Source organism: Diadema antillarum, unplaced genomic scaffold (genome assembly GCF_040938485.1).
Source record: "Diadema antillarum isolate AM-2024a unplaced genomic scaffold, OU_Dant_1.0 seq00000693_RagTag, whole genome shotgun sequence".
NCBI classification, from domain to species: domain Eukaryota; kingdom Metazoa; phylum Echinodermata; class Echinoidea; order Diadematoida; family Diadematidae; genus Diadema; species Diadema antillarum.
Window position 1 is genome coordinate 3,875,256 of NW_027271598.1, and position 25,241 is coordinate 3,900,496.

At 39.8% G+C, this 25,241-nt stretch overlaps 1 protein-coding gene across 1 annotated transcript; it reads left to right on the forward strand.

The window, feature by feature from the left end:
* LOC139737466 (uncharacterized) lies at positions 1 to 25,016 on the forward strand. Its single transcript, XM_071648142.1, has 14 exons — positions 1 to 254; positions 2,796 to 2,894; positions 4,919 to 5,023; positions 7,936 to 8,070; positions 8,645 to 8,781; positions 9,899 to 10,427; positions 11,036 to 11,103; positions 12,401 to 12,570; positions 13,376 to 13,445; positions 14,702 to 14,776; positions 17,763 to 17,906; positions 18,543 to 20,263; positions 21,210 to 21,305; positions 24,979 to 25,016. Exons 1-14 carry the CDS (start codon positions 90 to 92, stop codon positions 25,014 to 25,016), a joined length of 3,552 nt encoding a protein of 1,183 aa, XP_071504243.1. The 5' UTR covers positions 1 to 89.
* Positions 25,017 to 25,241: the final 225 nt, after the last annotated feature.

Consider the following 25,241-nt stretch of genomic DNA (forward strand, 5'->3'; position numbering starts at 1 on the left):
TGAAGATGGCGACCCGCATGAAAAGGAATAACCAGACGGATATTTTTGTGTCTAAATCCTTAAAAATGAAGTAGGAGTATATTTCAGTAATGGCGGAACGTAGAAGGATAATACCGGCCTCGGTTGGACCACTTTTTAGTGATCAGCGGGACACAAAAACACCGCCTGCACTGCGACTCGAACTCGATCTTCGAGAAACAACAGAGGAGACGTGTCCAGAGTTTGCCTACCCCGTCCTCGTTAAAAATGCTGGGGTACGTAAATCTCATGTCACCTTTTCGTGCTTCTAATGCATGGATTCCGTAGAACAAAATCTATCCTAACGATTGTGCAACTTTTTCACCTAAATTTCACGTTTTCCCTACTTTTTCCACACTTTCAAACTAACCCAACCTTTACTCACACCTTTTAGCCATTCATTTATACAGTCGTAGGAGGTACAGTGCTGAGATATGCTAGAAATAGAGTGTTCTCTTTTGTGATGGCATGGCAATGTTTCTTTCCCCCAAACGAGAACCTTTACTACGTGGTTTTATGCAGCTCAGAATAAACGGGATGAAAGACAATTATCGAAGAGCTAGCCGCCATCTTTTCCTCTGGCTTCGCCAGCCAAAAATATATAGGGCGGGGCAAAACACATGAAATGTGAACTTGAGAAATCGTCCTAAGAAATGGTTGGCAAATAGAGAGGGGTCTTTTTCCCGGCGAAGTGCGCAATGATCATTCCTGCGACCTACCGCGCAATCACAAAATTTTGTAGTTTTTACAGAATTGAAAATGGATGCTGAAGGATAGGAATTGTTGAGATTGGTCTATACAGCATGTTTGAATATCTAATAAATTACATGCCGTGTGAAGAGATGCTCTCAAATTTTGATTGGCGAATGTCCTTAGCTTGCCTGAAGCGAAGGTCATGTAGAGTGTAATGTTGAAATCGATGCAGGGACGTGTTCTCGTTGTTGATTGGTGTGCTCGGGTGTTGCGTTGTTCTACTGGAGATCGTGTTGAAAGAGGATTTTTCAGAGCAAAATGATTTTGAGTGAATGATTTGATACTCTTTTGGACCGGTGCATCTCATTACAGCTCATTTGCATGATGTCAAAGTCGGGACCGTGTGTAGGCTGTGTGGCTGCGCGTTTACGGTTTCTGTAATTGTTGGTGTGTGTACGTGTGTGTGTGTCACGTCGTTGCGCGTTGAATGAATGGGACATCGGATTGGAAGTTGAGTGGGGCTTGTTTAGTGGAGGGTGTCGTATTTTGGACGTCGTGCGGGATGTGGTATTTTCGGAGGGGGATAAAGATAGGATCGGAGCTTTTGGAATCGGGCTTGGTTTTCGATGCGATAATTTTAATGAGTGCGGGCCATATTGACGGATGGACTGAATGAAAACATTTCGTGTTGCGTATGGGCGCGAGGTCACGCACGGTCAGGCTGCACTACTGAGACTAGTTTCTGTGCCGCTGGTTGCGGCTGGGAGTGTGTGCATGCATGTGTTCGGAGGCTTTTGGGTGGCTGTCTTGATTCGCTTAGCCCGAGCGGCGTTCAGCTGTAATTGACGTGAGTTGGGTGTGTGTAAATCACAAGTACACGTCTCGAACTTTCGCAATATTTCAAGGAAAATAGTGATGTTTTCCTCGCAAAATTCTTGAAGAAAAAAGTCAGTGATCATGATGGACACAGGTTCTACATAAAGCTTCTAATGTAAGGGGAACTTTCTGTCGTACTGGTGAATGTTTTTAGCAGTTTGCAATAGATGTAATTTTGGTCGGCAGATTGAAATCGGCGAGTTCTACCCAGATTTGGAAACTTGATGAAGTAATTAGTCCCGCGATTTTGAGCTTTGCAATGATCTAACAACTTGATTTTATGGTATATTTAGTCCAAATCATATTTGTAGACTATTTCAAAACTCAAAGCTAAAATCTAGCAGCTGGAAATGAACGGTTTTATTGTGTCTTTTAACTTTAGGCTCCACACATTTTGTAAAGCAGCTAACGTTACATGTACCGTTAGAAATGAATTCTTGCTTTTGTCTCTTTTCAGTCTCTTTTACGTCTACTTTTATTTAGATTCTGCCAGAAAACTGTTTTACAGTTGTGACTGCACTTTTTTTTTTACTTTTTACTTCAGGAATGTTATCAATGCATTGCCACCACTTATTCCACAAGAGTGCAAGACCATCTATCCTGAAAATGATAAACTTCATCGCATTGTTTCTTTGTGTTTTAATTTAACAAAGGTCTCTGTTATAATGTTGTTATTAGGCCTACCTGAATTACATTATTATTACGTAGAGTGTTCTACGTTATTAAATTATTATTATTATACACCTGTACAACATTATTAGGTAATAATATTCATGTTAGCTGGAGACCGGCTTTTTTTTTCAATTTTTCAGAATACATGTTCAACTTGGGATGAACTATATTTTTCTGAGCATTTATGAATTACTTAATTTTGTGAAATGATATTTTACTTGCCTGTCATGATATTTCTATTGAATTGTATTCCTTTGTCTGCTGTGTGGTATGCCATGTATCTATAGGACTTGCCTGGTTTTAATTTGTTGTTGCTGTTGTTTGTTTGTTTTCTGTAGGCTATCCTACTGTGTACAATGTACAAATTTGTACAAAATGGGTGATTTAGTAATCTGCTGTACAAATTGCAAGACTTAATTGGTACAGTATAATCATCATTTTGGACTCGTGAAATATTAAAAATGACCAGTCGAAGTGTATCATACTCAATACAATGGATTAACATGCGTTTGTGTTATTGTTGTTGTCTTTAACAGGGAGAGGAAGCGAAAGAAAGTAAAGTGTTCAATGATGTCGAAGAGGACGACCTGGCTGGTTTGGCAGCAATTGCCAAGAAGTTTGAAGAAAAATACAATGTGAGAGTTGCTGTATTTCACCATTTTATAACCTCATCCTCGATCCTCTTGATACACTGCAGAAAATTTTATCATAAGTTCTATACTCATTGAGATCATTTGATTTTTCTTATAATTAACTTTGCCGATATATAAGTCTTAATACAATTGTAAAATGTCACTGCATTATTGGGTGTTATTCATGCATGTTGTATGCTTTCAATGTTTCCCATGAATCTTTGAGGTGTCAAAATCTTTACATGCATGCACTAAAAATGTATGCATGGTTCATTTAGTCGGGTAAATGTACACATTTGTGTATTCTTTTTTTTCAATCTCTTTTTTTTTTTTTTGAGGGGATAGTTTTCTTTTTTCTTTTTTTTTTTTTTTCTTTTAACATGTAGTTGGTAAGCTCATACACTTGTATGTACTGGTACATGCACAAATCAACTTGTACATGTACACTACAGGTTGTACATGTACAAACTGTAGGCCTGTACATATCACATGTATTGTGTATCCAAGCAACAGTTTCAGTTGGATGTCCAGAATGTTGCACATAATGTACAGTTGTAGTCCATAGCCTGTATGGAAATGCCTACAATGTAATTGAAGACATGATGGATCAAAAATGAATTTCTGATTATACCAAATATGTTCCTTGTATTCATCAGTTAGAATGATAGTCATTTGGTTTACATGTACTTTTGGTGTTCCTGATTATAAGTTCCAGAGTTCTAATTTTTACCTGCTGGTATCAATACATGTGTATATAATATGTACATGTATAATATAAGTATGTATACAGTGTATTTAAAGCATATTTCAGTATGTCTAAACAGGGAGGTGTTAGAAAAGGAGAGACAACTCTTCATAATTCATGCAAACACATGTTTTGGTTCAAAGCGTTACAATGGGATGTCTAGCATTCCACTATACGCTTTGAAGTCATGCGCTGCACCGCTCTAGTTGCAAGGCGAAGTTCGGAGATGAAGAACGCATTTCACCTTTCGTTGAATTACAAGCCGTATTTCCCCGTAAAATTTTAAATGAAATACTCGAATTGATTAAGAGTAGTTTAGGAAAGAATTCAATATTATAAACATGTATTTCTAGTTTCTTCGTAATGCGCAAATTGAAATGAAATGAAAATTAGGCCATCTTAAAAACCTTATATTTTTCTATAATGCGCACATTTCCGCATGTTAGTTTTCTATCCTTTAATCTGGGATATTTTGATCTTTCAAATAAAGTACTCCGCTAAAGCGTGCACCAGCGTGCTTTTAAACTATTTGCTGTTAAAGTTGTCAGTTTTACACTACATTTTGATTCGCTGCTCCAATTCAGGGTACACAAATTCATTGTTGCCATCACATTGAAAGAGAGAGAGCGAAATGCAGTAGGGGCAAGTATTTCTAGATGTGAGAGCGCTAGTCCCGATTATTGATGCTCTCTTTTGTCAAAGCACCTGATTTCCACCTGTAGTTAAGCGCATAACTTCTCGGCGGTGCCGCGCATGACTTCAAAGGAGAGCAGGAGTTGTCTCTCCTTATCTAACACCTCCCTGGTCTAAAGTTGTATATTACCTTTAGTAAATATATGATATACACAGGTACACATGTGTATATGCAGTATACACACATCTCTGACTCCCCGAGTGTCAAAGTATATAATAATACAATAATTATGTACATTTTGTAGGCCCTAATCAGTATGAAATTACAAGTTGCCTTTTTTTTTCTTTTATCACTTAATCAGCAGTTTCCACACAATACTGTACACTTTACAGTGTATGTGTAATTTTTTTTGACATTCATATTTTATGTTATAGAAAGCAGAGTACACAGTCATGTGGCTTCAAATGGCATCAATTATCAACTTGTGACACTCAAATAATTTTTGCCTGGGCTGCAGTACAGACTGTATGTGTTTAGCCTCTTGATGAGAAATACATACGCCCTGGGGGCATAATTCAGTGTCAGCAGTTGTGTTTGCAATTTTCATAATCACCATGAGTGCATTTTGTGGGGTTCTTGTGTGTTCAGGTACCTTCTAGGAAAGGGAAGAAGAAGCGCATACGACTCGAGGAGCTTCTCGATGCTGGCATGGGCTATGATGAATCAGACCCATTTGTTGACAATTCGGAATGCGTAAGTTGAATGAAGAAAGATGTGTGTGTGTGTGTGTGTGTGTGTGCAGTGTGTGTGTGTACTAAAAACCATGTTCACACTGTATTCATGTACAAGTTGCAGCGATCTTTTGATATAGTGTTACATGTATCGTATGAAATTTGCCCAGTAAGAGAGAGAGAAAAAAAATAATTGCTGAGTGATCTTTAGAGCAGTGTGACTGATTCCAGGCAGGGGAGGTCCCTTGGGAGTGAGCGTGTATCTTTGTTCAGCATATGATTAAACTGGTACTGTCTACCCCAGAACAGCCATGCTGAGGTGAGCCCAGCTCCTAGTGGGCATTTTCTTCATGCTGCACTGTAAGCTTGTAGCCACCTTTGTTTTTATGTAAACCCATTCTGTGCCGTTGACTCAAATGTACACAAATTTCACACACATTCCTGTGGACACGAAATAAGAGGAGTTAAAGGGACGCAGTCCTCACGATATTTAAAAAAATATGTCGTTGTTGGTACCTCCAATGAACTACTTTCATCAAAAACAAACTTTCAAATCACCAAATAAGCTCGTACATTTCGGTTAAAAAAGTGTGACTCTGCAAATGAGCAAGTCTTGGCGGAGAGTCATACGTCATCGATGCACAACTCTTTCCAGCGGTGTTCTGCTCGTCATCCCTAGTTATTTATAAATACATGTTTACTATTTATTTTTATATTAATTGTATATATAAATAAGCTTGAAATATTTTGTTTGAAATAATAAAGCCACATATTGTCACATTTTATGAAAAAATCAGATATGATCATTTTGAACACTTAAATTGGTTTTCTGAGGCACGGCTGTCAACTTGAGAGGAGGGCATCAATGACGTTGCACCTTTTGGCAGGCTCTTACACGATCGCTTGCAGGAATTATTTTTTTTAAATCGCGTACGGAGACAATTTTTGATGTCCACGCGTATAAATTGGTGAAAGGTTATATTTTTCACTCTTCTTAATTATCAGTACAGTGAAAATCTCAGGACTGCTTCCCTTTAAGGGAGGGGAGCTGGTGAATAGAAAGGCTAAAGTCTGATGCTAAAGGAGCTATTTAACAATGACACTATTAGCACTCATCTCATTCATCATACAATGGATCATGGTGTCTTCCATTGAAGAGGGGTGTGTGAAGTGTTGGTAATAACACATATACAGTTGTAATACAAGTAAGACTGGCTCTCTTTTTTTTTTCCACCTTTTTTTTAAAAAAACACCCAAATGATCGACTCCATTGTACAGCTAGGCCTAAACATAGGGGCTGTAAATTTCTCTTTATGACAAAATTACCTCTGGGACAATATAAAATCGTTTACACAAATTTCAGTCTTGTAATTCGTGACTGAGGGTCATACTGAGCTGCATAACTTCAAAGTTTACAGTAGGCACAAGTTACTTGAAAATGTCCGACTTTGATGATAGTGTGGGCTTGGGGGGGGGGGTACATCTCAAGTTTGAGACTTTGGTGAATGCTCTCATAGTGTACTAACTTGGAGTTATCTTGAAGTTAACTTGATGCTCTTGACCATAATGCCCACTGACATGTACAATGTACAAACTGTATACAATTGGTGTACACTTGTATCTTAAATAGCTATGGATAGTACAGTGATTCCCCGCCCCTCCCCCAAGAATGCAATGACCCCCTACAATGTATATGTGAATCAACAAGCTTGTAATTTAATACCGTAACCCCTACCAGCACTGAATGATCTTCATCAAATCTGTCAGATTGTTTACATACAAGCGATGTGTTTGTAGCTTTAATGTACATGCTGTAACATATATGTACACTCTATACATAAATGCTGGTTTTTCAGTTGAAGTGCTGATATTATACCTGTGACTACTTTTTTTTTTTCACTCTCATGGTAGTAATGTACAATGTACACTTGTACATTGTAGGTGCACAGTTCTTCATTATAAAGAATCAAATTTGCATGGGAATGAGTGATCACTGCATGAAAAGGAGGTTACTGCAAGCCAGACACTAAAGCTGATGACTTTTATCAAGTCCTAGTTCTTGATGATAAACATTGCAGGTGTGAACAGTAATGCTAGGCAATGTGTGAGTGAGCCATTGTTGCTTGAGGGGCAATATCCCTATATAGTACAATGTGAACATATCTATTGAGTGAGGCTATTAGTGCAAAGGATACAGTGTAGATCATGTTAGACACAACTGTTATCAGACCCCCCCCCAAAAAAAAAAAAAAAAAAAAAAAAAAAAAAAGAAGTTTTAAAATAAATATTTCTGAAGTAATATTCTGTGGGAAGTTTCTTTGCCCAAAGGTCAAATGGTCAAAGGTCAAGCAAAAGTGCTGAATTGCACTTTTTCCTCCATATCTCAAAAGTAACTCAAGGTATCATCATGAAACTTACATATTTATGCATGTTCAACCTAACAGTGATTCTCTTTGGAACTGTGAGGTCAAAGGTCAAAGGCCAGGTTTAGATAATGCTATTTTCCCATTTGATACTGAAATTATACTTTTTCTCAATTACCTTGAAAAATTACTCAATGCATAAACTTATAAAAGGGTAAAAAGTCAAGTAAAAATCATCAGTTCCCCAATTACCTGCACTCTGACATTTTAATCATTCATCCAATTGAACCTAGTTCTAGGAAAGTGAACATTCAGCACATTTGTGTCAAACCTGTCATTTTAATATTTTGCGAATTGTTTGAAACTGTCATCACACATTGTCAAGACATTGTACTATAGACCTATTAGGAGAACCATGCATTATGGCGGAGGCATATCAGTCGTCGTAGTGATATATCTAGTTTTTTTTTGCAGTGTTTCTGATTGTGGAGAAATATATGAAACATAACAAAGGTGCTTGTAAGTAAGCATGGCTTGATGTTCTCTGTGCATTGATTTGTTTTGTTTACAGTATGATGAGTTGGTCCCGTCCAGCTTGACCACTCAGTTTGGTGGCTTTTACATCAACACGGGCCAACTCAAGTTTAGGGAGGTCTCAGACTCCGATGATGGAGACTTCCAGGGCAAAAAACCCAAGACACCCAAGGTAAAGACAAAATGAAAACTAGACAAAGGACCACAAAGTCTCAAATCATTTTAGTCACATACTTTCTTCAGGTCAATATGAAATTAGATTATATGTAAACAGGGCATTACATAACTTTTTTTTTTAAATACCACTTGCCCAGTCAGGCAAGAATATATTTTCAAATTCTTGCAAAACAATTCCCTGAACAGGAGTTTTACTGGAAGAAAAAAATCCAAAGTATAAACAAAATGATATGGAAAATCACTTGTAAGTCAAGGCCTTAATAAAATGCAGTCATTTTAATAAGCAGCACATATTGATTGGTAGGCTTATTATCTATACTGTATCATGTACACAAAGGTAAAAGGAAAACCCATGATTCCACTGATTTGTCTGTATAGCTATATATGGTACATGGAATTATCAGTAAAACCCAGTGATTGTGAAATGGCAGAAGTACATATTGATAATTACCTTTAAGGTGAGGTAATACTACATCAGTGCTACTGTTCAGATATTAGTAGAAAGCAAAGAGATTCAGAATTATTTCACTCGTAATTCTGGTCTCTGTATTTTCTCTGCCTTCGGCCAGAAGAAGAAGAAACTGAAGCTCGAGAATGGCGAGCGGAAGAAAGAGAAGAAGATGAAAAGGAAATTCTCCAGCGATAGCGGCGGAACGGGTGATCGCATCTCTAAGAAAGTTAAGAAGCATCTTCAGAAGAAATTAAGGTAAGCATGTCCCTGCAGTTTGAGTTTGTGTGCGTGTGTGTGATGTTCTGTCTTCACAGTTTGGCGATATTCTAAAAGGGTATGCATTAAAGGGGATCAAATGAATGAAACCCAAATGCATGTACAGTTGTATACATGTGGATTGAGTGAATGCAACAATATTAGTAGAACACAGTGAAAGTTTGAGTACAATTGGACACTCGTTCAAAAGTTATGACATTTCAAACGTACTACAGTAGAAGTGCTGTATCAACGGCCCTTCACATGCAGCTGGTACCTTGGGACAGATGTGGTGTCTCTCTACTTTCTTAAGAATCACATCATCAAGCCTAGAACGACTAGAAGGATCAATAGATTTGTTCTTAGCGTTTATTGTAGAGACCCATAGGGAGGATTGATTTTAGTACTGGTTGTTGAATATACAATTGTGTACTATAGTAATGGATTATTTGTTGAATGTCATAAGGGGGGGGGGGGGGGGTTAACACGTTATTGTTTTTGTTGAGACCTGTTGAGGGAATGTTACAGTATTAAAGGGAAGATAAACCCCAAGAACAATGTGGATTCAGTGAAAGCACCAACATTAGTAGAACACATCAGTGAAAGTTTGAAGAAAATCGGACAATCGATGCAAAAGTTATGAATTTTTAAAGTTTTGGTGTTGGAACCGCTGGATGAGGAGACTACTACAGGTTATGACGTATGAGTGGACAACAATACCAAGAAAATATAAAGAAAATACTACAAAAATCCATTTTTCATGAAAATTACAAATTCCATCAACTTGATATTGACATATGTTAAGGGTAGCAATTACTCCCCCTGCTTTCTGAAAGCGGTTGGTCCACTGCTCTTTCATAATTCTAGAAAAGTGAATTTTTGTTGAATTTCCTTTATATTTTCTTTGTATTGTTGTCCACTCATACGTCATATCCTCTAGTAGTCTCCTCATCCAGCGGTTAATATCAATGGGTGTTAATCATTACAACAGTGTACTGTAGTTATGGAAGATTTGTTCAATGTTGTAATTAATTAGTATGCATGAGACATATCTCTCACTTATGTTAAGATGTGATAACCATGGTGGCAGCCACTCAATTTTGCACGCTTCATCTAGGGAGGAGAAGAAGAGGAGGAAAAGAGGGCCACGGATTATTCGCACACCAACGGTGGCCGAACTACTGAAGCGCAATAACGTTGAATCCCCACAACCGCCCCAACCTCGTCCGGCTACCTCCTCAGTCAATGGTGCTCCTACGTCTGCTGCAGTCGCCGTAGCAAGGACGGCCGCGAGTCAAGCCCCGTCTTCCACCGCTCAGAGGGCGGTGAGCTCCGTGGGTGGGACCCCGGGGGCGATGGACATGTCCCTGGATCTGGGCATCTCGGAGGCTGACCTGAACATGGACATGGACAAGGAGTTGATGGGCGCATTGAAGATGACCATTGCCTCAATGAATGGGACTGACGGTCTGGAGGGGATGGGCTTGAGTGGTGGGGGTGCAGCGGGCAGTGGTGGGGATGTTGACAGTGATGCCAATGTATCTCCAGTGGCGCCTGGAGCTGAAGAGGGGTCTTCCAAGCAGATTGTCCCCTTACCTCATGCACTCCCTCTTCAGCTTGTGGACAACATACAGAAAATCAAAGAGGTATATATGGAATGGTTGATTCAAAGGTTTGGTACATATACATTTCTCCATCTTTTTTTTTTCTTCAAATTGGTGCCAATGTCATACACAGTAACATGTACGAATGTTGTAATTGGGAGTGCAAAATGCCTAAGGATGCAGTACTACATCAAGTATTAAATAATAAATGTATTTAGCTTCTACTCCGCAATGTCCGTCACAAACAGGCATACACACTCTATGAAAAACAAATGTCTTACATATTTCACCACATTTGGCATAGAGAGTCTGATTGTTCAAAGAATGAATGAAAGTAATGTAGAACTTTGTCATTTGCCATGATAAACTTGTCTGAGTTATAGCAATAATGCCATTGATTTTTAAAAATTGATGATTTCCCTGGCTTTGAAATTGTACAGGAAATACAATTTTTTTTCACCTCAGGTTTCCTCATGATTCACCCATGACAATTGAGCATTTGTAATTATTCAAATTACAAATGGGATTGTAATTACTACCATGCAGAAATACCTAAATTGCCAAGAATAAATTACTATGTTCACAGTTAGTCTTCACATTTTTGTAAGTTGATTGTTTTTCCCTCTCTCTTGTTCTCATCCATTCTCTAGGCTGCCAGAAAATCTGTGGAGGGAAAGACAAAGTTCTTCAATGGTTATGTAAATGGTTTGCTGCTGAAGTAAGTTTGGCACTTTTTTGTCACAATCCGTAGAGGACATATAGGGCTGTGGCCATGTTTAAAGCCAAAGCATAGTTCTCGGAGGACTCAAAATTCATCTTCCACCATTTGGCATTTGCATCCAATACATCAAAATGGTCTACCAAAAAAAAAACTTACTGGCTGATGCAATTTGCCAGGATGATGAGTTGCTTTGGAGTGTTTTGAGATTAAAAAAAATGTAGAATGATTGTGATCATAATACACAACTTTTATTCCAGAACAGCCCTCCCCGTTTCATGGACCACCCTGTTCATCCTTGTTATTACAGAGAGCTCCCATTAAACGGACAAGTTCACCTTCATATACATAAGGACTAAGAGAATGCAGCAATATTAGGAGAACACATCACTAAAAGTTTGAGGAAAATCGGACCATCCATTAAAAAGTTATGAATTGTTGAAGTTTCAATGCTGCCATCCCTGGATGAGAAGACTATATAGCTTCTGCTTGTGATGTCACATGCATATAAGGAAAATATAGGGAAAAGTCAACATATTTACACTTTGCTCACATGATAAAAGAGCACTTGCCTTGCCTCTTTCAGAAGGCAGGGGAAATAATATTACACTTAACATACGTCAGTCCAAGTTGAGAGAATGTGTACTTTTTTTTTCCAAAGAATGAAATTTTGGGAAATTCTCCTTATATTTTCCTGATATTGTTCTGTGCATGTGACATCATACACTGTAGTAGCCTTCTCATCGAGCAGTGACTTCATAGAAACTTTGAAAATTCATAACTTGTGAACGGTTTGATTGATTTTCCTCAAACTTTCAGTAATGTGTTTGACATTGCTGTATTCTCTCAGTCCAAATGTATATAAAGGTGGACATGCCCTTTATGACAAAAGTCCTCTCGACCAGCTCATCTAATTCTTTATGCCAAAGTTTTGTTTTGTCATAGACAAAACTATACTCTGGAAACATGTTTGATACAACCAGGAAAGACAAGGTTCGGCACACTGCTGTTACGTTATTCTTTGTTCAGTTTTACAATCATAGAGGGCACGAATATTGATATTGTACTCTCCTCAATACATAAGAGAGCAGAACATTGAAAACATGAAAACCCAGGTGTACTGGCATTACAATTTTACGTTACTAATGTCACAATGATTTATTTTTTCATCATGATCATTATAGCTGTCAATTACTTTTGTTGATCATCATATACCAATATGTCTTCCTCGCTACATTTTGTGCTAGAGGTAGGTTTTCAGTATTCCCTCAATGTTGTCTGTGTTGTTGCCACCCAGGATTGAGCACGGTACGAGGGTTCTGAGCTGCAGCAAGCGGTCAGCAGTGTACGGCCATCTGGCCAATCACCTGCCATGCACAAAGCTGACGCTGCAGAAGAGAGCCAAGAAGTTACAGCTGGGAGCTCAGGACAATCAGCTGAAGGAACCTCTACAGAGACTCAGGGAAGGTAATAGTGCTCCTTCCACATTTCTCATACACCCATTCTCGCATCTTCTTCTGCTGATGTTTGTGTGATGGTCAAGACTTGTTCCTTTGTCCTGATTTTCTGCTGACCTTTTGCAAAATCAGTCTGTGGTTGGCACTGGATGAATTGTGAGAATCATCAGTTGAGATCATGGAAGAAAAGTGAAAATGACTCTGTCATCATTTATGGTTATGTTTGAGTACTTACTGGAATGTACATCATAGTTAACAAGGAAATTCCATCCTGATTCTGTATAATGTTGCTTCAAATTGACCAATTTTCTTTTTTTTTCCAGAAATTTGTGTTTTATGTTTGAGTAATTATTGAATGTGCATCGCGGCTTAAAGGGGAATTCCATCTTGATATTATGTTGCTGCAAAATTGACCAATTTTCATTTTTCTGCAGAGTAGAATTTTTCTCAGACCTGTTCTTGGTGAAAATTAAGATTACTGGTAATACATTTTTGTGTGCCATCCTCGGTGGATAAGTTCTGTTTTCTCATATACATGAGATAAATATCAAAATGATGAAATTTTGTGTACAAAACAAATGGAGAGCTGCTCAACCTTTACATCACACAGAGTTGCCAATTTGTGTTCTCTGAACTTCCGAAATTTTAATTGATTTACAGTACTTCTCTGATATTTCTGTGTTCATTCAAAGCAACATAATATCAGGAATGAATTTCCCTTTAATGCCTGCAAATTGACTAGGTTAGGATGTAGTATGGGGTCAATCTATGTTCCTACTTAATTTCTAAGAATGTTTCTATTTGTCTTTTCCTAGCTGTTGCTGAAGTCCTGCCAGAGCAAGAAAGGCGTTACAAGTCCGAGGTTGAGGAGGCGATGCTAAACATGTAAGTGCTGGCTTAAGGGCCTATCTCATTGGCAGAGACTTCACAACTGCAGCGACTGATCAGTCACGGCAACTGGAGAGAGAGAGACCCCCCAATAAAAAAGACTTGCGCTCTCACCATGGCTAATCCAGAGTGATGTCTGAGACGTCTCCTGACAAGATGACAACCAATATTGCTTTCTTGTTGGATTGCCCCTGGAACCATCTTCCTCATGTGCTCCAGCATCAGCTGCTGCCTCAGCATCCACAAACTGTGTTGAAGCTGCTACAACTGCTTCATCCTCTCCTTCGTGCCCCTCCGGCCCCCCACTGCCCTTGGGTGGCCCGGTAGAGAGAATGTCCCCTGGCAAGACAAGGTGGTAGAGCCTCTTCCAGGGCAGCACAAGGAGCAGCAGCAGTAGCAGGAACATGTACCAATGTGAAGACCTTAACTGAGATGTATGTGTCTTGGATTAGGAGTGAAAATTGACTCCATGTCAACACGCGCTCAGTCGTGTGGTCTCTTGAATGGATCAGGCAGAATCACAGAGATGTTGCCACAACATCTCTTCAGTCTTCCTGGTCTCCAGCAACATCGTGGAGACGTGGCGGCAATGTCTCCCAAGGAGCAGACAAAATGCATCTCCATGGTGTTGCTGCAACTGATGGAGATGTTGCGGGATGTAGCAGAGATGTCTCTGAAACCTGCTAGAGAGTGGAAAAAGTTTCCAATCTCACGACTCCCTAGAGACCCAGCTTTTCTCCAGGAAGTGTCACCTAGACGTCTCTGCAAATAGCAGAGGCTTGAGATGCCCCCGTGTCGCCACTTAGTCTCCGGGCCAATATTATGAGATGCCCACTTTATGACAAGGGCCAGTTCTTCCTCTTGCTTTTGTTACCACTGAAGCTTCCACTTTTTGAAGCATGATGCAAGTGACATGCTTGTACTGGAGTTCATAAAACTTTGTGAAAATGTCCGAAATTATTTTCCCATCACTAATGAACATTTACCACCAGTCAGATGTGTTTGTATGATATGTTTAGCAAGTTTTCCATTGTATCATGTAGTCTTTTTTTTTATGTCAAGGGATGATTTCGCCTTTTTGATCAAGTGTACAATAGTAAAAATGGAATAAATACCAGATTAGTAAAATGGTACATTCCATATATAATCTAGGAATGGCAAGGATCCATACAGTTTGCCCAAGTTATTTTTTGAGAGATTGTGCCTGTGGCAGGATTTCTGACCAGAATTGCTTACTTGTCTTTCCTTCGCAGGGTTCAAGGACCTGATGGCAAGTTGATAGAGCAGAAACCACCAAAGAAGAAATTTGTCTGGGATGACAGGCTGAGGTAGGTCATACATTAAAAACAAAGTACCCTCCTGCATTGTGGAGGTTGATGTGATTGAGTGCCGTACTGTGCAGACAAATCTAGAAAAGCCACACTGTCGACACACAATGAAAGAATTTCCCTCTTGTGTTCACCCCTCTTAATGCATGTGTAAGTCTTCAAAGGATGAAGGATGAAGGATATCACTCTGTGAAATTGTCTATTCATACCTTTCACTGCCTGGAAAAAAAAATATTGATACTCTTCACTCAGCTTAGTCTTTATTTCTCTTCATTAAATGAGGTGTAGAAAAGAAATTTTTCTTTTCTGTGCTATTGTGACGGACCAAATGTGTCCACTCAATGGCCTACAAGCATAACACCAAACATTCACAAAATTTACCTTACGCCTGGTTCAAACGCTTGAAGAGAAGGTGTAAAGGAAGACACAAAACAATGACTTTCATTTAAATTTACAGAGAAAAGGGTGGATTTGTTTATTCACACATTTACGATGTTTCCACCGACAAATCAATGGACATAAAACAAAGAAAACCAACACAGCACCACTGCGTGCACGTCACTGAGAGTACATGTAGATGTCCTATACCAGGTGAAAAGAGTATAAGGAAAATAACATATGAATGTCATGATTATACCAGGTGAAAAGAGTATAAGGAAAATAATATAGGAATGTCACGATGATGAAAGACGCATTACTGAACAGATCTCAATACTGAATTACAACGTTTTCAATGAAATGCATTGCTTGAAAACCAAGCATAATGCTGCTGTACATGCTATATTTACATAGAATGTGGAGGGAGGAATGAATTCATTCCTGTGAATACAATTAACAAACTAATTAAGGTGAAATACAGCACATCAATATAAGAATTGTCTTCTAGTTGAATTAATCTGCGGAAACGACTGTGCATCGAATGAATACAGTGCAATTGCAAACGTCAAAACATTATAACTACTAAACATATCTCACTAAAACGCTGTGAGACCCCCCTTTTTTTTGTGTACATTTAGCTAGAAAAGTTACCACAATCATATCTTGACATGTTGTGAAATACTAAAACACATATTATATTTACAGTGAAGCAGGTGGGATAAAATATCAACAAATTACCTTCAATGGATATACATCCAGACAGGCAGTATCCACGAGACTTGGAAGTCAATTTACAAGGATATGCTATAAAAGAAAACGAATGACATCTTTGTGATTCTTGGGAGCAACTACTATATTATTATGTTACAATATAGAAAATGTGTGATCGATATGATAAACGACTGCATATCCCTCCTCTGCATTATTTACACAGCACTAATAATACACTACAAGGTGTATCATACGAAGCTCGGATTAATCCATGCGCCTAATATAATACGCAAATGGTTAATACAAGGAAATAGATACAGAACACAAGTGACCTAATTGACATTCTAAGCTAAACCTGCGACTACTATATTAAGGAGAGATATTCCCCCAAATACTCTACTCAATGATTATCAAATAATGTACAGGAGAACAACTACAAGTATGTACAGGAGGCACTCTGTATAATATTCGGTATATATACCAATAGAGAGTAAAGTATCATATACACTTGTGACAGTTACTCACGATTCGAGTCCTTGGAACTGAGAATATCTTAGAAAACAACCCTCGCATTGATAAAATCCTTTGCCAATACTAAAGATATATTCATAACATATAGATGTCTTGTGGCACATAAAGTAAGTAGAGTTTAGAGATGGTAATTGTACAAAACTTACAGTTCTCTGGTAGAAAGCTGCATGTCTCCCACAATCGAGGCAGGTGGAGAGTTTTAAGACAGGCTGCTTCTCTTAGTGAGTATGTGGCGTGGAATGAATGCTCAGATGAGGGGGGCAGGCTAGTCTTTGTTTCACTTCGGACCCCATACAGGTCAATGAACACTTAAATTAGATGAAGGGGACTAGCTGGTCTTTGTTTCACCTATGAGTATCCAGGCCTAATGCCATAGATACACAAGGCAATCCTGTGTGATGGGGGGGTTTATTGTTCCCCCTTCCTGCCTTGACTCTTTTATTGCTTCCTGCCTATGCCCCAGTGTATATTACTGTGTGGGTAAATGTGCTACAGTGTAAGGGTACAAAATGCAACACTGCATAAAACCATAGTAGAGCAATTTAGGTAATGTCTGAATCCAACATAGAGATATATCTTGATACATGTACATACTTAATCAATACTAATAAATCAGTTGTTAATATTGTCCTCTCACACTATGGTGATCATTGTTCTAAATATTCTCTCAGTGTGTGTTTGTGTTACACCATTTTATGGCAATATAAACAATTTGTTTTTCAAATTAGTGATTCTTGCATCAAGTTGTTCTCATTGCAACTAAATCGACATTTGTCAGTCAGCTGCAATGAGAAGAACGTGATGCCAGAATCATTTATTTGAATAAGTGCGTAGTACCCACTGCTTTAAAGGATTGGAACCATCACTGGCTATTGGGCAAAGATGTGATATTCTACTGGACATGATGCCAGTCTAGCAACCAGAAGATGATTGGTTCGAGTCCACCCCAAGTGTGTATGCCCATGGGTGACACATCATTTGCTCTTGTGACAATAGCTCCGGTCTTATTTTCCCCTATGACTTCGGGTTAAGTTGTGATAGGGTTTGAGGTTTAGTTTGATGTGAGGATTAGGATAAGGGTTAGGGTTATGTTTGTGGGTAAAATTTATGTTTGGCTTAGTGTGAAGATACTCCATGGGAGCAATTGTCGCAGGAGCTAATGTCATGGAACTATGCCCATGATTTTTATCACGTGGCTACTACAAAACTCTGAATGACTGATGATTATTTTCATTGATGTCAGGCAGTTCGTCAATTAGTTGCAATATTGTTCTTTTATTGATCATTAAAGAACATAACCCACACGGCGTTTGTTTTTTTGTCATGTTTTCTCCCACCTCTAAACAACACGTCTGCCATGAACCAGGAAGCTGCTGTGTGATGTTGTTCTGGTGAAGGTGAAGACATTTGAGATCAGCAAGTCTCGTACCCAGTCTCTTGAGGAGTACCTCAAGGCCTTCCTGGAGTCAGAGGTCAAGGGTCTATGGCCCAAGGATTGGATCCAAACAAGGTAGGGTCAACTCCTGCCAACAGTGACAAAGCTTAGTACCCTGAAAGGGATCTGGGACAGAGTTCATGGGCATCAGTTAGATACTTCGGAGGACCACTGTCTGTAGGAGAATCCTTCCTGCAGTGTTTGTTGTTGTTGATGTTGTTCCAGAGTGTGAGTCAGATATCAGACAATTTAAATTGTTAGACTATTCATTTAGACTATTCATGTCAGTACAAATCGACCAGTATCTGGATATGTTTCCATTGATAGAATGGTGTGTGAGACATACTAAAAGATTTCCGACGGAAGTTGTCAGCCTTCCTATTGCAGGGATTCTGTATGTTACTGCCACTCCAGAATGCATGCCTGCCAACTATTCCCATTTTTCATGATAGAAGAAGCTTCATTCAACCTCGTATTTGTATTCGTGTGAAAATCTGCTATCTGTGATGTGTGGAAGATAGATAGAAAATCCTACTTTTGCAATACTTTCACCCATATATTTTCTATTTGATGGAATATCAGGGTTGTTGGTATGCAAAATGTCATATAATGTGGATTGGTCATTTTCTTCATGAGTTTTGCCGAGAGGATGTACAATGTACGTCAACAGTTCATATCTTTTCTTGTGTTTTTTGCCCTGTCAATCTCCAGAAACCTATTCAAAGAAAGCCGAGAAGTTCATAACCAGGTGACCTCCAATGCAGCCAGGCAGCGTAAAATTATGTCTGGTGGTCCGAGGAAATTACTCGTCAGTAAGAAAGCCGGGGAGGAGGGGGAGGGGTCAAGCATGAACCCCGCCCCCTCCACCTCGGAAACTGTCCCGGCAGAGGATGAACCTTCCAGCTCCCAACCCATTAGCAAGATGGTAGGCAGTCCCATCACCGCCAAGCACCTGGAGGATGTGCCAACGTTGCTGGACTATGTGGGTAGTGGCGAGGACTCCATGGAAGCCATCCCCAGCGCTCACCAGAAGGAGGCAGAGTGGGGGGTGTCATCCTCCGACAGCAACCAGGAGGTGTCTCCGAGCACCGGCGCTGGTCAAGGTGGCAATGTGGCTGGTGCCAATGCAAGTGCAAGCGGTATTACTACCACAGGGGAAAGCAACTTGAGCAGTCAGCATGATATTCCGGATCCGGGCTCCTCCCCCTTGCAACCTCTAGACCCAGAGTTCCTGGTGAGCCAGCTGCTATCCAAGCAACTGGTGACAGATTTGCATGCTGGTGATTCCACGAGTGAAACTGGTACACCAGTTCCTCCAGGAGGTCCGCTTGGAAGCCTCAACCAGACAGTTATGAACAGGACTAGTGACGTGAGTGGTGGCTTGCTAGGACAGGTGGACTTGACACCAAAGGGTGGGCAAGGGTTGGGGAAGAAGACAGTCAAACCAGGTGGAGAGCCATTCTCAAAGCAACTAAGTACAGACTTTGATCCCAGCCAGCAGCCCTATGCTGCCAAGTTGTCGGCAATTAGTAACGCACATACCATGAGAACTCTACACAATCAAGAGCCTGGCTTGCAGGCTAAGGATGTGACATCGTCTGGTATGGTGGGGACAGGTAAGATCCGTCCTATGGGTGGCAGTGTGCCCACGAGAGACATACCCGTATCACAGCCAGTGATCAGACTAATGAGGGACATGACTATTGAGAAAATGACGGCCCAGTCGAGCAGCCGGGTAAAACTCCAGACTGTGCAGCAGAAAGGTGGGACGACAAGTTCTGTTGCAAAGAAACAGAGTGTACCAGGTGGTGGTCATGCGAAGGCCTACTCCCAGTCTGCTAGCAATACTCCGATACAGGGTAGATCAGGTGTGACAAGTTCACGGATGAATGTGGGCGGGGCCATGGACCCAACGTCGCTACCTCAAATGTCGAGCCAGCAGGTCTCCCCCGGCAACGGCAACATCCGTGTGTCTCCATCATCACAATCTACCTCTCTCCACACTTCATACATCACTGCTGCTGCCCAGCAGAGGTCGCAAGGCTTGCACGGCGGGAGCTCCGCCTTCAAGGCGCCCTCACACAGCATGCCCGGCCAGTCCGCGACAACCCTCTCACCCACATCGCCATCGGCAGCCCACAGCTACTCGCCGACATCGCAGCAGTACCCTCCCCACCAACAATACAGCCCCGGCCACACTTCTTCCATGGCAGCCTACTCTACGTCACCCTCCTACCAGGCCATGGGGAGCTATGGCCAGATGCCTCTCAGTGACATGACGGCAAGGCAGAGCTCTGGGGGTGGAAACTACACCAACAGCTTCCCAATGCCGAAAGTGCAGAGCCCGGCCCAGGCTGGGGTACCCCAGAGCCCAGGGGACGCTGTTATCACAGGCCCCGCTGCTGGGACATACTTCCATACTCAATCAGCAGGTGAGACAGAAAGAGAAATGAATTAAAAAAAACACAACTTTGGTATGAGAAATAAACGCCTTTTCTCCAAGAGTCGAGATTGTTCTTTTAACTGTTAATTGTTTACTATTACATAAGGGGAGATTTCAGCCAGGGACATATTCTGAAACAAGGTTTTGCAAATAATTTTGGAGCTAAAGAATGTACTGCTTTCCATGTATGGAGCAGAATTTTAAATTCTGTCCTTTTGGACACTGGTAGCCTTTTAAGAACTGGGGTAATGCTGGAGAAGCGAGACGTTCCACTGAGGACCTGAGCAGCAGAGTTTTGAGCATGCTGTAGTTTTGCAGTTGGAAATTAAGTATGTCTCAAATATGAGATCAAACTTTCAATTCTGTTTGTTATTGAACAAAAAAAACCCCAAAAGGACATTGAAATGCTTGAATGCTTTGATGACTTCTAGTATCCATCATACGAGATGGTATGATTTGTTATTCAAAGGCCTACAGTATGGTCCCCTAAAGTGATATGCAGTAATCTACCATTGTCCAGTGCTTTATAATGTTCTGAAAATTAAAAGGACTTGTCCTGTTTTGCTGATGAATGTGAGACATTTTTGTCTCTTGATAAGCTGTATGTCCTCCAGCAAGATATTGGAAACTAACAGGGATCTAGCTGACAGCTGACTTGTGCTTTTCCCACACTCTGCAAAATTTCCAATTCCTTTTATCTGTGAAAGAAGTAAAAGTTATATAGTTTTGTTAAGTGCGATGAATATTTAACAGTTAGATAATTTTTGCTGTACAAATGTTTTAACAAAAGTGTGTGTGTGATTCTCTCCGTTCTCTCCTGTCATCTCCTACCCCCTCATAAACTTGTTTTAAACAATTGACAAACAATCCATCTTTATTTTTAATGCCACACCTTCTATCCCAACCCCTTCCCGTACCCCATTACCCCATTTCAGGGGGTATGCTGCCAACCATGCAGACCACCCCTACCCACTCCCACCCACTCCCTCCCGAGGCCCTAGACCTCCTTTGTACCCACCAGGCATTTACAGGTAATAATATCAAAGCGTTTGGGAGATTCAACCACAATTTATTCAGTGATGCATGCCTTTCCAAAGTAGCTCTAGAAAGATTTATATGTGCATGCATGGACTCTTGTGCACTTGCACGCTCATTTTTGTCACCATTTTCATGTAGCTTCAACTATTATTGGACCTTTGTGGGTTTATCATCTTGAATCAAGTTCAACCTTCTGTGACACGTTGTGGTTTGGTTGTAGTTAGTGTCCATTCATTTGCTTGAAAGCCGCAAAGATATCTGCCATAACCAACTCTTGTTAAAATATCACTGGTGATAATGGAATTTTGACATTGTTGAATAAGGGCTGATACTTTCTCTTTTTTTTTATGTTCATTGGAAGAGGAAGAAAATATTACTCAGAGATTTTATATGAAGACGCCACATCTTGGCTTCACTGCGCTATTATTATTATTATTACCTCTGCCAAGCAGGTGATGTTTCTATCAGCATTGATTTGTTTGCTTGTCTGTTTGCAAAATAACTCAAAAAGTTGCAAACAGATTTGGATGAAACTTGCAGGAAAAGTTGATAATGACAGAAGGAAAAGATGATTACATTTTGAAAGTGATCCACAAATTTTTATAAATTTCATGCAGGAAGCTGATGAGGTAAACAAAGGCTTCTTTATCATTGGGAAATTGCGATTTTCAGCATGCATTGTATGGGTGTAAATGAGCTTACTTGACTGAGGCCTGCACTCTCTGAGTGCTTTTGTAGTTTTCATTTTTAATGCAGTTGGTTATTGCAGCATCTGTATGCACTCATCTACAAATGTATATCGTACCCATCATCCCCAAAGTAGACTCGGTCTGTGTAATACGAGAGACAACATTCTATTTTTGATTGCCTGCTGAGTTCCACGTACAGATGGTTCACGTTTGAGTTAGATGTCACAAGGTCATTGGAAGTGAGGAAAAATATTGTTCACAGTCACAGAGTCACTCAGCAGCCCTCATAAACATCTCATTCGTTATGCATCCACCATTTGTCACTCAGTACATGCAGCTATCTGCTACTTCCCTCATGCTGATTTGATCATCCGTATCACATCAGAAAGCATTACTTTTTCTACTTCTTTTGTTTTTGTACGTTTGATTGCTGGAACATGCGCATGTATAGACTGAGGCAGTATTTGCTGTATAATTATAAAGTGCTGTTAATTAGATCATCTCAGATGGGTCAGCATGAAAATTCCACTGTCCTTTGCCCTTTCTGCAAATTGCACAAACTCATTTATCTATTTGTCTTCACCTCAGTAATGCACAGATAGTTTGGGTGTTTTTTTCCCCAGACTTGCCAGAAATCATTCCACAGCACATGGAATACACAAGGCAGTCGTTGGTCATGTGACTGTCCCTATGGTGGCCAAAAGATTGAAATAAAAAGACAATGATTGAGCAAATTTTGACATGATATTCTGTCTTGATCTCACTTTCAGTCAGCCATAGCCTACAAGGCCCGGGGTCAAATCTCCATACCCCACCGTCATATTATTATATGAGCTGATTTTCGGTTCACTTCTAAATCCCCATCCCTGAGAGCTAAGGTTTTGAACGTTGTGGAAGTTTCTTGATGGGTAACGAAGCATGTTTTTGAGATGTGCATTGTTCAATGGGCCTGTCATTGTGCACAGGGAAAGGTACTTGCTTATAACACTAGTTTTCAGATTTGAGTGAAATGATGTAAGTGTATTATCATACTCTCTGTTTTTGGGTCAAATTCTTTATATGCCTATTATTTTTAGCCAGATTTAGTGAATTGTCAGGAAGTCAGTGATTGTTCAAAATGGAGCAAATATCTACTGTCACTTACACAATTTGTGTTCCTTGACATGAGAGATCAGTAGTGACGTGAAAGTTGTGGCCAGTTAAATGTTAGTATTCTTTGAACACAGCGTGTAGTGGTTGCCTTGAAATACTCACCCTCTCTCTCATGGACGTTGCCATGGAGTTGGTGATGCTTTCCAACTTTTCTCTGACTTTCTCTGACCTTCTGATTAAGTGTACTCTTTCTGTGCATGTGAAACTTTGTCTTCCAGAGTCCTCTGCTAGAAGCAGAAAAGTCCTTGTCTTTTAGTCTTTTCATCATTGTTACACAGTATAATTATCAGATGAACTGAAAAGAAATGATAGTGAATCACACTGCATTGTTGGTTCGATTTTCTTTTATTTTGTTTTTTCTTCTTTCTTTTTTTTAAACTGGAATTTGTATTTATTCTTATTTGTCATGTATTCACATTTCAGTGAACATCTACAAGTATTAATCCACCTACCCTGATGAAGTTCCCCAACTAAATGAATACTTCTAGTTCCATTAATTAGGCTCTGAATGTTTGTTTGTCTTTTTCAAATGATAGATTATTGCCTTCCCATTGTAAACAGATTTCTTTTCCCTTGTGTGGTGCTTTTACTCAATGGAAGTTGAGTTTTGGCTGGACAAGTTCCCCTCCCCAGCTCCAAATAGAATGCATGTAAGGTTGAGTCAGATCTAGTATATATAGAGAGTTGAGTTAGATCTGGTGTATAGTATGTAGAGTTGAGTTAGAACTGGTTCATGCATCTGTAAATAGTCATATCGCATATATTTGCATGAAGAAGCAATCTGTTGCATGGACTTGATAGATTGGTATCAGCCTGACTTGAAATTCATCCCTTGCTAAGTATTCAGAGTCCAGTGACTTCACCCATCTATAGTTGTATGGAATGCATGATAGAATCACTCCATAGAACCGGTCCTTGTGTCCCCATCTTGTTCTCATTAGATTACTGTGACATTCCTATTGTGCACGTCATGATTGTGATTCCTGGCATTAGATGTATTTTTTCCCCCTTACACAACAATTTATCTATCATATTGTAAAGTCTTATACTCAGCATGAGGCTTGTGTTTCACTTTATCCTTTCTTTCCAATATGATTGATAGTTTCACTTGTAGATTGCATTTGATATCTGAATATTTTGTTTCAGACTTTATCGTAAACTACCCACAGGGTGTATTGAGCAGTGAGAAATTAGACAAAAGTTCCATGGATTTGTTTTGCGATCAGTAACTCTGTGTGTGCATCAAGTTCCAATTGGCACAGAAAACCACTTAAATTGTACGCACTGTCCAAAGTCCCTGGCACAGTACAGTACTGGTTGAGGTAAGGATTCATGTTTTGAACATTCCTGAGTGAGATAATGAGAAACCTCTTATGAAATATGAAAGGGCATGTAATTTTAAGAAGGATTCAACATTTATTTGATGAAAATTGGTTTTCAAATGGCTGAGATGTCCAAAAAAGTGATAATGATGAAAGGCAACAGGCCACGTCTTTTATTAGGATCTCTTTGTTTCACCTCGTTCTTAGATATCTCAGCCATTTCAAAACCGATTTTCATCAAATAAACTTTTGATACCCCTTACAATTGCATGCTCTTTGACATCCCATAGAGTGGTTTCTGAATATCTCGCAAAACGTTAAAAGCTAAACCCTCTCCTCAACCAGAACTGTACACACCCTTTAACAACTGTGTCATTTCAGTTGCATGTTTACACACAGGTGAAAGTTGGAAGGCAAAAATGAAGTGATTAAGACATCTCGCACACTCAACAAGCCATGATTTGTTGATTTCTGTTCATGCCTCACAAATCTTCCTTCTGTAGTTGATCTCTATCACGAGTTTGGCATTGCAAATTTCTGACAGTAGAGACTTGGCTTACAATACAAATTTTACACAGATAATATAGACTCTGCAGACGAAAAAGAATAGTGGAACCATGGCTGAGCCAAGAGCTTCATGTGGTTATGACCCGGCCCACAAGTCTAAGATAGGCATGCCCAGTGTGGAGGTTCATAGTGCTTTGTTTTTAGCCAGCTATCTATTTATTTTTATTTTTCCGTGTGTGAGCAGTGGTAAATAAAATCT

Excerpts from the sequence above, each read along its gene's own strand:
- LOC139737466 (XM_071648142.1), top strand. The coding sequence starts at position 90 with ATGGCGGAACGTAGAAGGATAATACCGGCCTCGGTTGGACCACTTTTT. Across the intron at positions 14,777-17,762 it reads GTCTGGGATGACAGGCTGAG|GAAGCTGCTGTGTGATGTTG; the intron begins GTAGGTCATACA and ends GCCATGAACCAG. Across the intron at positions 17,907-18,542 it reads AAGGATTGGATCCAAACAAG|AAACCTATTCAAAGAAAGCC; the intron begins GTAGGGTCAACT and ends GTCAATCTCCAG.